General features: G+C 40.5%; 1 protein-coding gene across 1 annotated transcript in view; it reads left to right on the forward strand.

Moving 5' to 3' along the window:
* Positions 1–1431: 1431 nt before the first annotated feature.
* Positions 1432–17383, forward strand: part of slc24a3 (solute carrier family 24 member 3) — a 107756-nt gene continuing 91804 nt past the window's right edge. Inside the window, exon 1 of the mRNA XM_012854703.3 lies at positions 1432–1757. Within this exon, the coding sequence (XP_012710157.2) occupies positions 1445–1757 (313 nt within the window). The 5' untranslated portion in view covers positions 1432–1444. The remainder of the gene's footprint in view (positions 1758–17383) is intronic.

Genomic DNA, 17383 nt, shown 5'->3' on the forward strand with positions numbered 1-17383 from the left:
TGTTGAGAAGTTATTTTGGAAATAAAAGAGAAACACAAATCATGTATTATTGTTCATTTCTACATGTGGGGGGGGGGGCATTTTTTATCGGCTATAACTTATTAATGTGCAAGTGAAAACGTGGGAACATTGGTGTTTTGAGATCACTGCTATGTGTAGCAACTTATCCCGGTGGAAGAAAGTTGCCCCCTGTCGCATGTCTGTCTGCTGAAATCACAAATCCACCTTCATGAGTCCATTACATCTGTCTGCTTGTTCGTCTTTTTTATTTAAATTTTTTGGTAGCTAGACCTGCATGAATAGATCATAAAAAGCGTATTTCACGTGTGATCAAATGAACACTGAATAAAGGTACAGCCAAAATGATCAGATCTAATAAGATTTTAATTCAACCAAGAACCATATGAAGATATTAACCATATTAAGAAAACGAGAAATGTCGCTTTTAAAAATAGAATAATATGAGGAGTTTCAAAAATCTATTTAATTTTATTAGAATGTGATGTTTAAAATATTTAGACTTCACAACGCTGGAGGTTAAAAGTTGTATTGATTTCAAACACTCTCCCGACGCAGGGGATACAAATTCTGGTGGGGATAAGTCGTTTGGCACGATGACACCTGTCCTGCGTACCGGTGCATACCGGCGCACTTAAAGCACTGATCCCCGCCATGGTACTGTGTTTACGTCACATGAGTTCTCTGTGCATGCCTCCTGGTGTTTTTTACGTGTTCCTTTGGCAGTGTCACAACAGGCCACTTTTTCTTCTTTTTTTATAATACTCTATGCCAGTTTCTCTTTAAAAATCCTTTTGATTCCACAACAAATGTATAATTCTACATAATACAAATAATTTTACATCTTAGAGCAAAATGGAACCGAATTCAATTTCCTTGTTTTTGTGCACAAACTTGGTGAGCAAAGTATATTCTAAAGTATTTTATGTTCTTACAACAAAACAGATCATAATAAAATGTGAAAATGGAATGTTATAACCACATGTTTTTAACACACAATAGATTATTACAAATAAATACTGCAAGAGGCTGAATCTTATTTAAGAAATGAATAAAAGTTACATTGTAATAAGATTATAAAATATTGTTCAAGCATAAAAATGGTATTGTTATTACAATAAGTTTACGTTGGAACTTGATAGCTCTATCTCTATTGCTGGGGTTTCATCTACATCTAAAAACATATGGTGCACATTTTTGTTCACAATAAGTATTATAATAAAGCTATTTATTACTCGTTCCATTAATCAATATCCATCTGTTATGTACTCTTATGGGCCCGTTTTCAACTGAACTGAATTTCTTTCTTTACTTGGCAACAACAACCCAGAAAAGGTGATTTTTAAGCTTGACAGCTTTTATCTTGAAAGTTCCGCCCGTGTGGTTTACTTCCGCGCAGCGTTGTCAGCTTCACGAGACAAACGACATGCCGTCATATGTTCGCCTGTGGAGAACTTCTCTGCCCACACAGCACAGCTCTCTGCCTCCGTCTCACCTCCTCCCACCTTTGGACCACCACCGGAGACCTCGCCGGAACGCTCGCCGACAGAGGAGCGCCATGGACCGCATGGTGGTTGAAGGGATGCCCGAGACGGCCGTCGGAGGTGGAGGGATGCTGAACCGGCGGAGGGGCAAAGCCAGGCGGAGAAAGCGAAAGGAGTTGTTCGCCATCCAGATGTGCTTTGCGGCTGTGCTGCTGGGGCTGGCCGTGGGGCTGCAGACGATGGCGCAGAAAGCAGGTGAGGAGCAGTAAAGCTCTCCTTTACGCTGTTTCTGTCTCAGGAGGACACAACGTTCAAGTTGGGTTTGTTGTCAGCCTGACCAACAGGCTGGTTTTAGACTGGAGCACATCCTCATGGGGACTCTTAGACACATTTCTTTGTTGTTTCCCCCCCCCTTCTTCCAAGTTTTATAACCGGGTTTATCACAGCAACACCAGTGGAAGAAATATACATTGAAAACGAGTACTTGAACAACAGTGGTGTGATGCATTGTGTGTGCCCACAGCGTGGAAACAGCTGTGAACACAACTACATGGATATTATGAAGAGAAAGTACAGATGTTTCTTCCCTGGTGCTGCCTCTCACATTAACAATCACCGCTGAGAGCAAAACAACAACATGATGCAACATCTGGATGCAATCACCCTCTGGAAATGGTAGCAGTGACCATGTTGCCGTGTTGCCCACAAATCTACTTTTATTCCCCACGCTGGCTCAAACAGCAGCAGGCATCATATGGGCTGAATGTACAGTAGATCCCCTGGAGTGGACCCATCACAAGGTCCAGGGTTGCATGATCCCACACCGTCCGCTCAGCATGCCTACCTGAAGGAGGTTCACACTGATTATGGCTGCTTCTGCTCACTTGTCCCTGTTTGTGGATTATATGTGGATGGAATGAGAAGCTAATCTGTGCTATTTACTGTTAGTCTTCTCTGTCCTTACACAGAGTAAGTCTATTTTAACTTTTGAATTTTTTTGTGCTGGTGTGACTAGGCATTGGAAATCTTCATTCTGTCATATATTGAGTAAAAATACTGCCAAAATTAACATTATAACAATATTTCACAGTCAAATCTGTGTTTTTAGTAAGCGAGCAAAAACTGTCGTAGCCTTCTTTCAGCCAGCTGACCAGCTGTGCTGAGCAAGAGGAAGGGAAGCGGCGTTGGGTTGTGGTGATAAAGATGTCTTCATCTCAACGGCAGCATAGTCTGAGGTTTTGTGTCATGAGAATGTTAATTAAAAATACCACTTAGTCACAATCTTTGCATAAAAAATTGTTAAAAAGTGTAACAGGATTTAATTGGTTTTATTTCAAACCAAAAAAGCAACAGTTAATTACACTTCTGCTAAACCAGTGTAATAGTGATTTTTAACATCACCATAATTTTATCCATACCATTAATTTAATAAATATTATTTCGGGGGGGGGGGTATAGAAGCATCAACAGCTAAACCTATTGGTTAACCTGTTTATTGTGTAGATTATTATTCATTTTTGCTGTTTTGCTTTTTATAGCGCCAGTATAAAAAGCTGATATCAGCTGCCTCATTAGTTGGCCTATCTGCTCTGGTTGAGGCTGCAGTCAGCTGCTTTACAGCCCCTAGCCTGCTGTGGTTTTAAAACAGCCTTATTTTGATGAGAATGATGGATGACACTTCTTGACTTTTTGTGTTTTTTACAAACAGGATTATTACAAAACAGCCAAATTTGTATGTTTACGTTACAAGTTAGGGAAAAGAGCTGGAGGTTTTGTTCAGCCAGTTGGAAAGCAGTGCACGGCAGATGCACGGGGATCTCTGCATCCATCCAGACAGAGAAAACAGAGGTACCTCCTCAGGATAATATTCAAACAGCTGCTTTTAAAAGCAGCTGTTTGAAACAATGTTACCTGCTCATACTGATAATCAACCTGTCCAATGGTATCATCAACATCTTTAAAAATGCAGAATTAAATCCAGAAATATATTTATTACTAGTGAATAGGGCTGGGAAATATGGCTTAAAAATAAAATCTTTCCTATTTTATTATATCAAGTCCAACTAATCTTTTTTTTTCCTCTTTGTTGTTAAGAAATTAAAAAAATATATATTTAAAAAAAAATTGCTTTTATGTTAAGCATTTTGTCTGGGAGTTGACCTGAATTCAAAGTGTAACTAAATACAAGCTGTGTCATGGTGGTAAAACATGGTAAAACAAGATGGCAGCTCTGCCATTGTTAATGAAAATATAGCAAAACCTTTACTGCTAGTGGTTTTACAAAATAAGCAAAGAACAGACTTCACTTCACTTGTGTAACTTCAAACAAACTTAAAAAAATAAGTAATTAATTGAGTGAATCAAATTGCTTCATATTATGGTAAAAAAAATCCTCTTTTTACAATATTCTGACATATTTTTCTAAACTTATATTCAGTATTACAAGCTATTCTTGTTATGAAAGCCCAATGAGTGCATTGGCAAAATAAATCCAAATTTTCTGAAAATTAAATCCTAAAAAAAAATTTTTACATTTCAAATAATTAATTAAATCCATTTATAGCCCAGCCCTACAAGTGAAATAACCAGACATTATTAAGCAATATTGCTTTGTTGCATAATAATACTTTAGGAAATTCAGAAAATAATGGTAAAAAGACTGTGACAAGCAAAGTGCTAAACATGAGTGACCAGAACAGTGAGAAGTGAGCACCTCTCCAAGCCCGAAGCCTTAAGATTGTGGTAACTGTTGAGCTGCTGAACTAAACTGTCACCATTGACTGAAGTCAACACGGTGACCTTCACTAAGGAGCTCTAAATTCAGGGTTGGTGCTAATTGATGGGAGTTTTCACACATATACTAGGAGATCATCACACGCCCATGATAATAGATCTGTTAGCTGTTTTTAAACTTGAGTTGCGTGCCCACGGGTCAAAGGGAACTGATCATGTTCATCTCTGTCCAACCACTCAGTCACATTCACCGTATGGTTGTTTAGTAGACTTGGATAAAAAGCATTCGAAGCACTAGTGGGTTTTATTGAAAGCGATCAGAGATGTGATTTACAGAGAGACTTAAGGTGCAAGGTATGAGGCAAAAGTCTCTGGGAATTTAATCCCAGACAGCGCCATTGAGGACTATTATGAGACTTTTCCATGGCCCCAGTCTACCCCGCACCACTGTACCGCTTTCGGTTTTCAACAGATATGGTAAGGCGGAGGCTTTAAGCCCCACCTTCTGTTTTGCTCTTTGCTGCTATAAAGCAACAATGTGTTGCATTAACTCAGAAGAAATATTTGAGAAATGGTATAATAAAAATGTAAACAAATTATTATAAATAAACAATACAAATAATATAATTGTAAGCCTTAAAAAATAAAATATAGCCACTAGATAAATATCTGGATCATAGACCAGGCTCTGACATGGCACTGTGGGTCAGAGAGAGACTGCAGAAGAGACTGATCTGTTCCAAACTGTTAAAATTCTTTTAAAATTTAGGGCTTGTTATTCTTAGAGGCCTTTACTCTTGAAACCTCAGCAGCCCCAGGATGCCGGAGCCTTGGCTTCGCTCCACGCTGCCTCTCTCCCATGCAGCAGCAGCTCTGCCCTCTACTGGACACACACAACACTGGTTAGATCAACTTTTTGAACCACAAAAAGACTAAACGTCACAGCTTTCAGTGAAGTGAATCCAGTACTTCCCTCTCCGTACTATAGAGTCGGCAACTCATGGTTGATTTGCCCCCCACCTCCTCTACTGATGGCTGGCTGGTCACACCTATGACCAATCAGAGGTGGCTGGCTGGCCACACTCACGGCCAATCAGCGACTAGCAGTCTGCTCACGTAAGAGCCCTACTCTACTCAACAACCACTGTACTACCTCCCTAGCAGGATTGAAAAATATCCAGCCAGGTAGAGAAAAAAACTGCAGTCAAAAAACTCAAAGCGCACGGAGTGAAGTAGAGTATGGCTCAGTGGACATGTCCCATTAGTGTCTGTATAAGGAGGGCAGCTCCACTACACCACAGTATCCACAGAGGCTTTTCCAATACAAGTAACTACTTGTTTCTTCTGCCTTAATGTAGGGCTGGACGATAACTCAATAACTTCTTATATTTATCGATAGACGTATATCGATGATGGAAAAAATAAGGGTCAATAAAAAGTTCAATTGAATTATTACATCCGCCCAACCAATCACAAATGCAGACCCAGAAATACTCCGTCACCAAGCTTCACCCCCTTCAAAGAGTTCAGAGAGCACAGGTTCTTTTTTCTTTTTTAAAAACTTGCAGTTTTGGTAAAAAGTTGGTTGAATAAAGGAGTTTGAGTTTTAATCCAGTGTTTGTGTGTTCTGGATCTAAAAAGTAACACTAAGCAACAGCATAAAATGGCCAGGGCAGCACTCAAAATATATGTTTTGAATTTGTGGATAATTATCGATATGGATCAACATGATTTATATTTTATCAATATGCTTTTTTTCTATATCGTCCAGCCCTACTTTAATCTGAAAATTAAATATGCTGAGCTCCAATCCCTCCAAATGTTCCTTTACCATCCATCCGACAGAAACATGCCAGACAAATGGTCATTCCATAGCTAAGCCACTATAAACTACTTGGTATAGCTGATATACAACAGTAATCTCCACATGATCTCATTATATAACTTAAAGCTCTTGTCCATTGGTCCTCCTCTCTTTGCATGCTAGCGGAAGATTAGATGGAAAAGCAGAGAAGCACAGATGGAGCACTTTGCTCTGACAAAGCCTCAGGACTCAGAGCCAAATTAGACATAAAGGAAAAGAGACAAGAGGGAAGAGAGCGGAGGGGAGAGGGGGACTGTGTTGGTGGGGGGGGGGGGGGGGGGGATGTAGCGACATGAAGATGGAAAGTGGGAGAACAGGAGGAGGAGGGCAAACGTGAGGGAAGTGACATGAAAAGGTTTTACTGAAAAAAAGAAAGAGTTGGGGGGCTAAAACATGGTTTGGAGAAAGAAATGTTTCTACACTTTAAATTGTAAACACAGAGCTCTTGCATAAATATACGCTGCATGCAGGATTTCCCTGCATTTTCCCATAAACTCTGAGAAGCTTCTCTGTCCCATTTGAACAACAGCGCCCTCTCAGCATGAAGCTGCCATTACCACAGGAAAATATAAGGATGATGTTTTCAGGGTTATGTTTAGTGTTAGCTTTTCACCACACATTGTGATTTAGTCTCATGTGGTCAGAGTATCAGCCTGTCAGTTTAGGTGAACGTCCATGTCCTGGTAGGTCAGCAGCTGGTCCACATCCTCTTTTTCGTGTTCAGTGATGGATTGAACAGAGCTCTGGGAGATGTTCAAAGCTTGGGATGTTAGGTCGTGGGCCAGAATCTGCACCTTGACTTTTCGTATGAACTGTCAGGAGGCAACTTTCTTTCACCAGGATAAGTTGCTACACATAGCAGTGATCTCAAAACACCAATGTTCCCACGTTTTCACTTGCACATTAATAAGTAATAGCCGATAAAAAAATCTAAACTGTAGCGCTCCGGTCCAAGAGGTCACGTGATTCGAGTTTTTCTGCTCAGCCAATCAGATCGCTGTATTGCCAGCTGTGCGAGTTCAACCAGTTCATCATGACGGCGTCTGTAAGGCGTTATTTGCATCTGTTTCCAGACGAAGAAAGCCCAATCATAGCATTTTCTGGTGCCAGTTGGCAGAGATCTTGATGGCGAGGAAAAAGAAATAGCCCAGACCATCCACGGCTATCCCTGCTGGGTTCATGAGGGGTGCCCAGACTTTTGCCCATTTTACTGTGATATCACCAAGACCTGCTGCGCTAGGATACCACAGGTGTCGTCGTGCTTATCTGAGATTGGGTCATAGGGGGAACAGGTCCAGGAGAGAAACCCAGGCATCCCTCTCCCCAGCGACATCCTCTAGCTCGTTCTGAGGGATCGCAAAGTGTTCCCAGGCCAGACGGGACATATTGTCCCTCCAGAGAGCTCTGCCTCCCCAAATGGAGGCGCCCCAGGGGGCTTCTTGATCAAATCCCCAAACCACCTCCATTCACTCCTTTTTATGCAGAGAAGCAGCAGCTCTACTTTGAGGTTTCAGCAAATGGCGTGTTTTAGAGAAATAAGTTGATCGTTTCAATAATCAGTCACAGTGTGGTTAGTTGTTTCTTCCCTACGTCTAACTGTATTAGAAGTGCACTAACCAATAAACCTTTGAGTGACATTTTTCAGCAGACCATGTAGTAAAATATCTCCTGTAGAATGACTGTGACAGAAAACAATAGTATTTTTTAAAATGACGTATTCAAAGTCAAAACAGCTGCCTAACTCAAATGTTAAAGTGGCGGGACTGCAAGAAAGCTGTGCAGACATAAAAGATCCTAAACTTTATTGTACTGACACAGTGTTTTAAGTGCGGGCCAAAATTCATCCGCCACTATGTTAAAGACTGATAAGGACATACAGTGGACCACTACTGGCAGTTATTACTGGTAGCAATTCATGGTCTGGATCTGGACCCGTTCTTGTACAATAAGTGACGAAATTAGTATCTCTTGTGTTGTATTTCATCCGACCCCCAGTAAGTTGTGGCAGATGGCCGTTCATACTGAGCCTGGTTCTGGTTCTGCTGGATGTTTCTTCCTTTAAAAGGGGAGATTTCCTTTCCACTGTTGCTAAATGCATTGTCGTTATGAGGGATTGCTGCAAAGTCAAGACAGATGGCTCTATGCTCCTTCAGGAGAAGTGAATGCTGCAAGTCAATGACTCAACGTAATCTGCTGGGTTTCCTCAGATGGAAAACTTTTTAACCAGTTTGAAAAAATAAAATAAACTTGACAGCATTGTTTGTTAATTAGGATCAATATCAAATCTATCTACTTGGCTCAGAGTCTGGCTGTGTGATTTAATTGACTGTGTTTTGTGTTATAAAGTGCCTTGAGATGACATGTGTTGTGAATTGGGGCTATATAAATAAACTGAATTCAATTCATGCTTGGTTTTATTTTCCTCATTTAAATACCTGTAAAGAGCAGAATGTTTTTTTGACGGTGAAGACCTTGGGACTGGGAAGGAGGAAATGTTTACTTTTTATTGTGACTGCATGTTTTGAGAAGTCTGCTAACATTTGAGTAGAACTTCTCATGATTGTTCCCTAGCATCCACACAGTTTTTCTTGTATAACTGCTCTCAGTGCTGCTGTTTTAACTTTCCCAAGAAAGTACAAACTGGGGACCTGGAGCAAGATAGCATTAGAATAAAATGAACCTTTAGTTGTAGAGAAACGAAGCATCCACAGGATCTTGGAACAAATGCTTTATGTTCCCGTTGATCGAGGAGCCACTAAAAGCCTCTCTCAATATATGATTCTCAAAAAGCTTTTTTAATGCACAATCACCACAAGGCACAGATCTCTGATTTACCAGGTATATGTGCACCTGGAAATGCAGATGTCAGAGAACATTTAAATGAAAAGGTTTTAATCTGCAAGTTTGTTTGTCCTTCTTTCGATTTAAGACATTGCTGCTAATGTTGCTCAGACTCTTAGTCAACATCTTTGTTCAAAACTGATAAGCATGTTATCTCAGCGTGGTACAACATTGTTTTTTCAAAATTCATGTGCCAAATATATATTCAGGAGAATTCAAATCAGGTGACAGCTCAAAACATTTTGGGATAGTTGTTTGTTATTTAGCTTCTCTCTAACAAGATTTAAAAGCTTTGGGGGGGAAAAAAAAAAATCAGATACGTTTCTAGACTCCATGCTCAGGATTAATTTGTCTAGGCTTTTCTGTACATTTAGATCATGCTTTGGTTCTAGTACCACTGTTCTAATTTTTACTTTTCCCCCACACACTCATATGAGATGAGGTGTGAACCTCTATTCTCTCTGCTCCTTATACACTACCACACTATTGCATAAGCACCTTGCATTTTATTGCTGTATATTGTCTTCATTTGATATCATAACATACATGTCAGGGTTTGTTCATCGATGAACTCAGGACGCACACACGGAACTAAAAGTTTGAGTCTTTATTGAAGGAAGTATGCTGGGTGGTGAGTGATGAAGACCGGAGGTTCAGGACTGCAGAAGGTCAGGGATGTAGATGATGGCAGGAGCTGACGGCCCGGAGAGAGAGACCACACTCGGTTAGCAGATCTCTGGAGACACCGTGACATAGAGCTGGGCTTCTCCAGGGTGGCTAGTCAGGTTAGCAGAACTTGGGAGACACCAAGGCACAGAGCTGAGCTTCTCCAGGTTGGCTAGTCAGGTTAGCAGTCCTCTGGAGACACCAAGGCACAGAGCTGAGCTTCTCCAGGGTGGCTAGTCAGGTTAGCAGTTCTCTGGAAACACCAGGACACAGAGCAGAACCTCTCCAGGAACAAACAGTCTTTAGAGTGACTGGCAGGACTAACCTTAACAACAGGAGCAAAACAAAGCTTCCAAGGCAAACCGGGGACTGGCATGGAGAGGAGGATAACTGAAGACGGCCCAGTGCTGAACTGAAGGCAGAGGGAGGTTTAAATAGAACACTTCACAGATGGAACCAGGTTCTGGCTAATTGACTGGTAAATGATTATCAGGTGTGACTGACTGCTGAGGAGGTGAAGTGAAAATTGACAGAAAATAACTGATGACTGAAAACTAACAATAAATAAAGTCAAACCTAACCCAAAAGAGATGAAAAAATGAAAATAACAGAAAAACAAAGCCAAACCAAAACTCAACCATAACAATACACAGTTAACTCATGAGCTAAAGCAGGGTGTCATATATTCATTGACAAATTCTAAAGCCTGTCTGCACCGATGAAAATTGTTTCACTTTGATATGCTTAAAGCTATAGTGGGTAATCCTGTTCCGAAACACTTTATTATACTGGGTAAAATGGTTCTTCCATCCTTACAGTAGTCAATACATTATGTATTCAGAAAAGGGAGGTTGTAGTAAAAAAAAAAAAAAAAAAAAAAAACGATCTCTGTGAGAGATGCAAGCCTGTAAAAACTGACCAATTCCTCTTCTTCTCATCGAAGTGCAGGGATTTGTCTGAGTTTTGTTCCTGCTCTCAATCCCCTCTGTCCCTCGAGTTCTGGGAATATTATGTTATCTATTGGTTGCCCCACATGCCAATCATTGTGACGCGCTCACGTAACGCATTCATACGATCTCCCTGAGGAGTGGCAAGACAGTCTCGCGCATGCGCAGTTATTCAAAAAGGGACTTAGGGAAACTTCCGGAAAAAATTGCAGACTCTAGCTTTAATGCTTGAGGCAGCTCTAATGAAAAGCAGCCCGCCCTGCTTTCAGAATAACTTGACAACCTGGGTGAGCTCAGATCATTGAACTTTTTTTATTTTTTTTATCATTTAATTTGGAAAAGAAATGACTCACCAGGATTCAGGTGACCAAATTCTCAAATCACCTCGAGCAATACCCTCTAACGGCCCAGGACAGTGACGGTGGGTCATTGATTTTCATCTGAATTGGAATGAGCCTATGAGGATGGGCCTCCATGTGCTTAAAAACAGCAGCGATCCACCTGCAAGTGTGAGCCAGAAGAATTGACCAAGACTTCTGGAAAGGTGACAAAACGTTTTAAGAAAATCTGTTCGAAATTCCGGTTTTCTCTGAATTATCCCATATGGAAAAGATATATATATAAATTTTATAAAGTTTGTATTTATTTTAGTTGAAACTTGTATCCAACGCATCAGTCAGTGAAACCAAATGCAAGAATGTTAGTAAATTGGTACAAAATTAAACTTATATGGTTTGGGTATTTATCAGAACACTATATGACAGTAATTTCACAAACAATATCCATAGTAGAAAAATTTTATATGAAACTTATATGACCGGCTAATCACCAGTTAAACTAAACTACTGCAAGAAACAGAAAATAGTTATGGTGTCACAAATGTAAGATATACCTAAACTACAACCAAACTGAAAACTACATGGAAATGCATGAGTACAGAAAAATCAGGTGACAGCTGACTGTTGTTATTGTTGCCAACTTTACTAGTTATGCCAAATATTTTGGAATAATTTTAAGTATTTCATAAAAGACTATTCATTCCATCGTTGTTGGAGAAATACTCAGAATTTGGCAGATGATCAACACAATACATAAATAGACATTATCTTTGAGAATAAATGTCAATACTTGGTTATCTTTTCACATAACCCGAGTTCATTATAGTGATGCTTGTACCACTGAACTGTTATTTTGTCATTTTCACCAGCATAGGTAAATATTGATAACAGACATTTCACAATGCTCCAACATCAAATGTAAATTTTCTTCACTGATGTGTAATTTAATTTGTCATATTATTAAACGACCTGAATAGACGTATGTACATACATGCTTTAACTATCTGAGTTGCATTAAAGCTTCATGAAAGCCTGTGGGAAAGTGGATGAGTGACATTTAGTTCAGTTCAGTTTTGATTAGAGAACCTCTGGCCAACTTCTGCACTGTGCAATTACCATAATTTTTTAGCTAAAGATACACAGAACATGTATGGAAAACACATTTAACATCGGGTTTACTTATTTACATACATAGTTTTCACATCATTCTTGTGAAAATTATTACATGATATTGTATGAAATAAAGTCGAAAGTGGTCACTTTCAAGACTAAATCATATAAGTCTTAGATAATGTGCAATATATGAAACATAAACTCAGGATGATGGAATGCATACATTTTTTTTTTTTTCTAATTCTTTTCCGTAAGGGAAGGCTATTTTCTGTTGCCGTGACGCAGGTAACTGAGAATTTGCACAGGCATGAAGGATGTAACATTTTAATTAGGATGGGGTGTGTTACCTTTGCTATGGCATTACCATTAGGGTGGGTAAAATATAAATTCATCATTGCATTGCAATATATTTTTTCCGAACTCAATATAGATTTAGAGAATTCTCTGAATCAATTAGTTCCCTTGTTCAGTTGGTCCATGAGTAACAGTTTCGTGGGATTTTTGTGGTATGGACAAAAGTCATACAAAGTAAATGACTTTAATGCAGTGTTCATTCAGTGGCATACTTTCCTTTTTGACAAAGCTTATAGTTAGAGTGGCTCATGTTACTCTGAGCTACCTCTATAGTTATGCTGCTATAGGCTTAGGCTACTGGAGGACATCAGGGTCTATTTCTCTCACTCTACTGATTTCTACTGTTCTCCAGTTTTGCATTGCATTACATTGTAATGACTGTTGTCATTTCGGCTTTTAACTTTTTGCTCTCTCTCTTTTTCTTCATAGTAGGTACACCTGGTCTGACATTCTGTTAGGTGTTACAACATCCAGGGAAGACAGATCACCCGCTATTACCATCTAATGTAGAACAGATTACTGGATCAATGTGTGCTTCTGTGCTTTTTTGTCTCTCTTGTTGTGTCTCTGCTCTGTCTTCTGTAACCCCCAGTCGGTCGAGGCAGATGACCGTTCATACTGAGCCCGTTTCTGCTGGAGGTTTTCCTTCCCGCTAATGGGTGGTTTTTCTTTCCACTGTCGCTTCATGCTTGCTCAGTATGAGGAATTGCTGCAAAGCCATGGACAATGCAGACGACTCTCCCTGTGGCTCTACGCTTCTCTAGGAGGGAATGCTGCTTGTCGGGACTTTGAAGCAATCAACTGGTTCTTTTATATAGGAAATTTTTGACCAATCTGTATAATATGATTGATTTTAACTTTGTAAAGTGCCTCGAGATGACGTGTTTCATGAATTGGCGCTATATAAATAAAATTGAATTGAATTGAATACAGTACTACCAGGAAATCTGCCTCGTCGAGCTCGGCCTCACAGTCACACAGCACGGTCTTATTTTGCGCCACCAGGATGCCTCAAACAACTTCTTTTCCTCCCTGACTCTCCAGTTAGGAAAATCGTCTGAGTTCACGACCACGAAGTGGACCTGTTAACACATGAACAAGCGCTACAAGGCTGGCCGGAAGACAGTGAGCAGTGGAGATTAATAAAACGCATCCCATAAAGCCCGGCCAGTGAAAACAAACAGCCTCTGTGGTGATTATAACTCAGTAGTCACGAGTCAGAAAAGCCTTGTCCCTAGTAGTGCCGCATAAATGGTATCTCCCCCTTTGTCTCGTTAAATAAAATGACAAGGAATACAGATTATTAAGGAAACTACATCAAAAAAAATAAAAATAAACTGCAGCTACAAAATAAACTGGATAGCTGTTTCTAACTGGGTGATTCTTAGAGAGCTTTTTATTAAAAGTTATTTTAACTAAAGATTAACTAAAACAATATTTAACTTTACGCAGAGCTTTAATAACATTTTTCTAAATATCCATCCATCCATCCATTTTCTGACCCGCTTAATCCCTCATGGGGTCGCGGGGGTTGCTAGAGGTTTTTCTAAATAAAAAGTGTCAATCTTTAAAAGCAAGTTAAACTTTTTAAAAACTTAACATCCCATCCTTCCATCGATTTTCTGTACCCGCTTTTCCGTATAGGTGGTACTTTAAGCCGTATCTGATGGGTAAATGCGGCTCGGCGTCACACAGGGTCGTGGGGGGCTGGTGACTATCTTTCCAGTAGTAAATGGGCGAGAGGCGGGGACACAGAGTACATCCTGTACAGGTCACAGGGCTAAAATCTAAGTTTTATTAAACTTCAAAAAATAAAATAAAGCCTTTTTATAAACTCGTGAGTTGCCTTTGCTTTATTGTTGAGCAATAAAAGGCAAAACAGAGACTGATTGTTGTAATGTGTGATCTGTGTTAAATTAAAATGTATGACCTCATCATAGTGTTGGTGATGTGTCCTGCATTGTCCTAAGTTGTGGTTGGCCTTGTATGTTCATAGGATTGATCTATATTCAATGTGGCAGGGAGCCAGTGGAGTTAATGTACAGGTGTGAAGTAGATGATGTAATGATGCAAGCGGCAGTCTTTTGTACTAGGTGCAGTTTATGGAGGGGTTTCTGGGGGACAAGGAGGAAAGGGAGTTGAAATTGTAAAGGGGAAAGGTGAGTGGACTGTGGACCAGTTTGGCAAAAGTGTGAAAGAAGAACTTGCTTGATGCTGCAAATATGAAAGTTAACTAGGTGATGTTATGGGTGTGGGAAGTGAAGTGAAGGAGAGGATGGAGAGACTGTCCAGGATGACGCCAAGGCTCTGATGCTGAAAGGTGGGACAGAAACAGGAATTGTCAATGCATATTTTAAAACTACCAGATTTGGTTAAACTTGACTTTGCACAATAAGCAAGTGAGGTAACTGATGTTGCATGACGTCCACGGTCCTGAGGAAATATGGGCTCATTAGAAAAGGATATCATTCAAATTGATTATTTTTGCTTTAACCCCAGCCATAGCCTGCATGTCATTGCTGTGCAGCGCACACAAAAGGAAGAATAATTGGGAGCGCTGAGGTTCTGGTGCACATGGGCGGTGACAATTTGAGACTAGGAGTGGGCTCAGGTGCTTTTAGGAAACAAGCGGGCTTTGATGCTCTGAGAAGAGGAGCGGTTTGGCTGCTCTCAGGAGTCAAAGAGCAGACTCAGATCCATAAAGCTCCACAGAAGGAGTTGAAGGAAACACACTCTGCTGCAGACCATAGGTGGGTGCTAAAGAAACAGTGACAAAGTCTGGGCTCAGGAGTCGTGTGACAATGTACTGTTTTTGAATCTGAAGGCTTAAGACAAGGTCAAAGACACTAGGCTAGAATGGAAGGTGTCAACAAGACCCTCCAGAAGGGAGCATCACCTTGACCCTCATGAAGGAGTAAGTAGCGTTTACGACAGCTCCACAGTCTAATCCTTAAAAAAAGTGTTTTAAAAGCCAAAAAAACTTTATTTTCTTGCTGTAAAAGGGTACTCTCTGTAAAGAAACACTTACACTGCTCTGGTGCTGTTATCCATATAGTGCCAATTCGCAACACATGTCATCTCAAGGCAGTTTACAAAGTCAAATTTAATCAAATCCCTCTCCCTGAATGATGTCACAGCTAACAGAATGCTAGACCAAGTGTACCTTACTATGAAGAAAAAAAGAGACAATGAACAAAAAGTTAAAAGCTGAAATAACAACAAACAATGCAAATTGGAGAACAGTAGGAGAACTCAGCAGTTTGAGAGAAATAGATCTTGATGTCCTCCAGTAGCCTAAGCCTATAGCAGCATAACTATAGAGGTAGCTCAGGGTAACCTAAGCCACTCTAACTATAAGCTTTGTCAAAAAGGAAAGTTTTAAGATTAGTCTTAAAAGTAGACAGGGTGTCTGCCTCATGGACCAAAACTGGGAGTTGGTTTCACAGGAGAGGAGCCTGATAGCTAAAGGATCTGCCTGTCATTCTACTTTTAGAGACTCTAGGAACCACCAATAGACATGCAGTTTGAGAGCCAAGTGCTCTGTTAGGAACATATGAGGTAATCAGATTTCTGATATATGCTGGAACTTGATTATTAAGGGCTTTATATGTGAGAAAGAAAATTTTAAATTCTATTATTCAGGCCAGCTGACAGCTTTGCTAGGGCCTGGGACAACACAGTCTTTTTGCCCCCCCCCCCCCCCCCCCCTACACCTCCTGCCTCCACACCACACACACACACACCAAAAAAAAGTCAACTTAACTGTATACTTCATGCCCTGGAAATCTCTGTATTTTATAATGGATATTTTCAACTTAAATATTTCAGACTAAATATTTTAGCCTAAATATTAAACTGTTTTTTTTTTTTGCTTTTCTTTTTTTCTTCAATCCCACCGTTATGTTTAGTAATTTCTGCAAAAAGCTGCAGCATTTTGATTTAATCCATCTGAATGCAGTATTTGCAAGCCATACCAAGATTGGATGGAAAGAAACCTGTCTGTGATTGGCTGGTGGAGTGGACAGTTTTTGAAGTTGCCAGCGCAGAGACAGAGTCGAGCGAACGCAGAAACAGCCGAGCGAGCGCAGGAAAGGTGAAAGGAAAAGGTGGAGTGCGCGAGCAAAGTCGCGCTCAAGCAGAGATGGAACTGAGCGCGAGGACAGAGGGTTGAGAAGAGTTTTTCAGAGTTGAGCGCGCGCCAGACCGGTTTTGAGCGGATTGGTTCCTGCGCGCTCAATTACAAGGCACAAATATCGCTCCATATCCCCCCACCACCACCCCCCAGCTCCCCGACTCAGCTTTCTGTTTGCCCCCCCCCCCTTCCCTGTCAGCGGGCGTGCTATTATTGATTTAACAGGAAGCCAATGACGCGAAGCTACATTTGGAGAAATATGATCTCTCTTGTTGATTTTCAACAGAACTCTTGCTGCAGCATTTTGGATCTGCTGAAGGCTTCAAACTGCATTTTTTGGACTTCCTGATAGTAAAGAATTACAATAGTCCAGGCATGAAGTAACAAATGCGTAGATTAGTTTTTCAGCGCCCTTAGCTAGCCACACGCTAGCTATTGGCGGCTATCTGCATGTTTTTCAATAGCACTGAACCGGCTTCCAATTCTGACACCCTCGCCTCCAAAGCTACAAAACACTACATTTATTACACGTACCTTTATCACTAAAGGAAGCAGAGGAATAACCAAAACTCAGACACAGAGAGCAGGAGACTTAGACAGAGACAGAGAAGCTGATGGAAGGATAGGGGAGGAAGCCATAGTAAGGCTAAAGCTAGGCTAGGCTAGACTAGCAACCTCATAACACACCGAGGCAAGCAAACCGTGTGAAACACGAGGAGTTCCCAAATGTGAAGTGCAGCAACAGAGAATGTGTTTTAAATGTGCTTATGTGTTAGAAACAGAGAGATGTTACAGCAAAGAGATGTAAGATACAATTAATAGAGTCTGGAACACCAAACAACTATCCACACCACAGCAACAGAAAACAGGAAGGAACTTTCCACAATCTCAGG

Source organism: Fundulus heteroclitus, unplaced genomic scaffold (genome assembly GCF_011125445.2).
Source record: "Fundulus heteroclitus isolate FHET01 unplaced genomic scaffold, MU-UCD_Fhet_4.1 scaffold_37, whole genome shotgun sequence".
NCBI classification, from domain to species: domain Eukaryota; kingdom Metazoa; phylum Chordata; class Actinopteri; order Cyprinodontiformes; family Fundulidae; genus Fundulus; species Fundulus heteroclitus.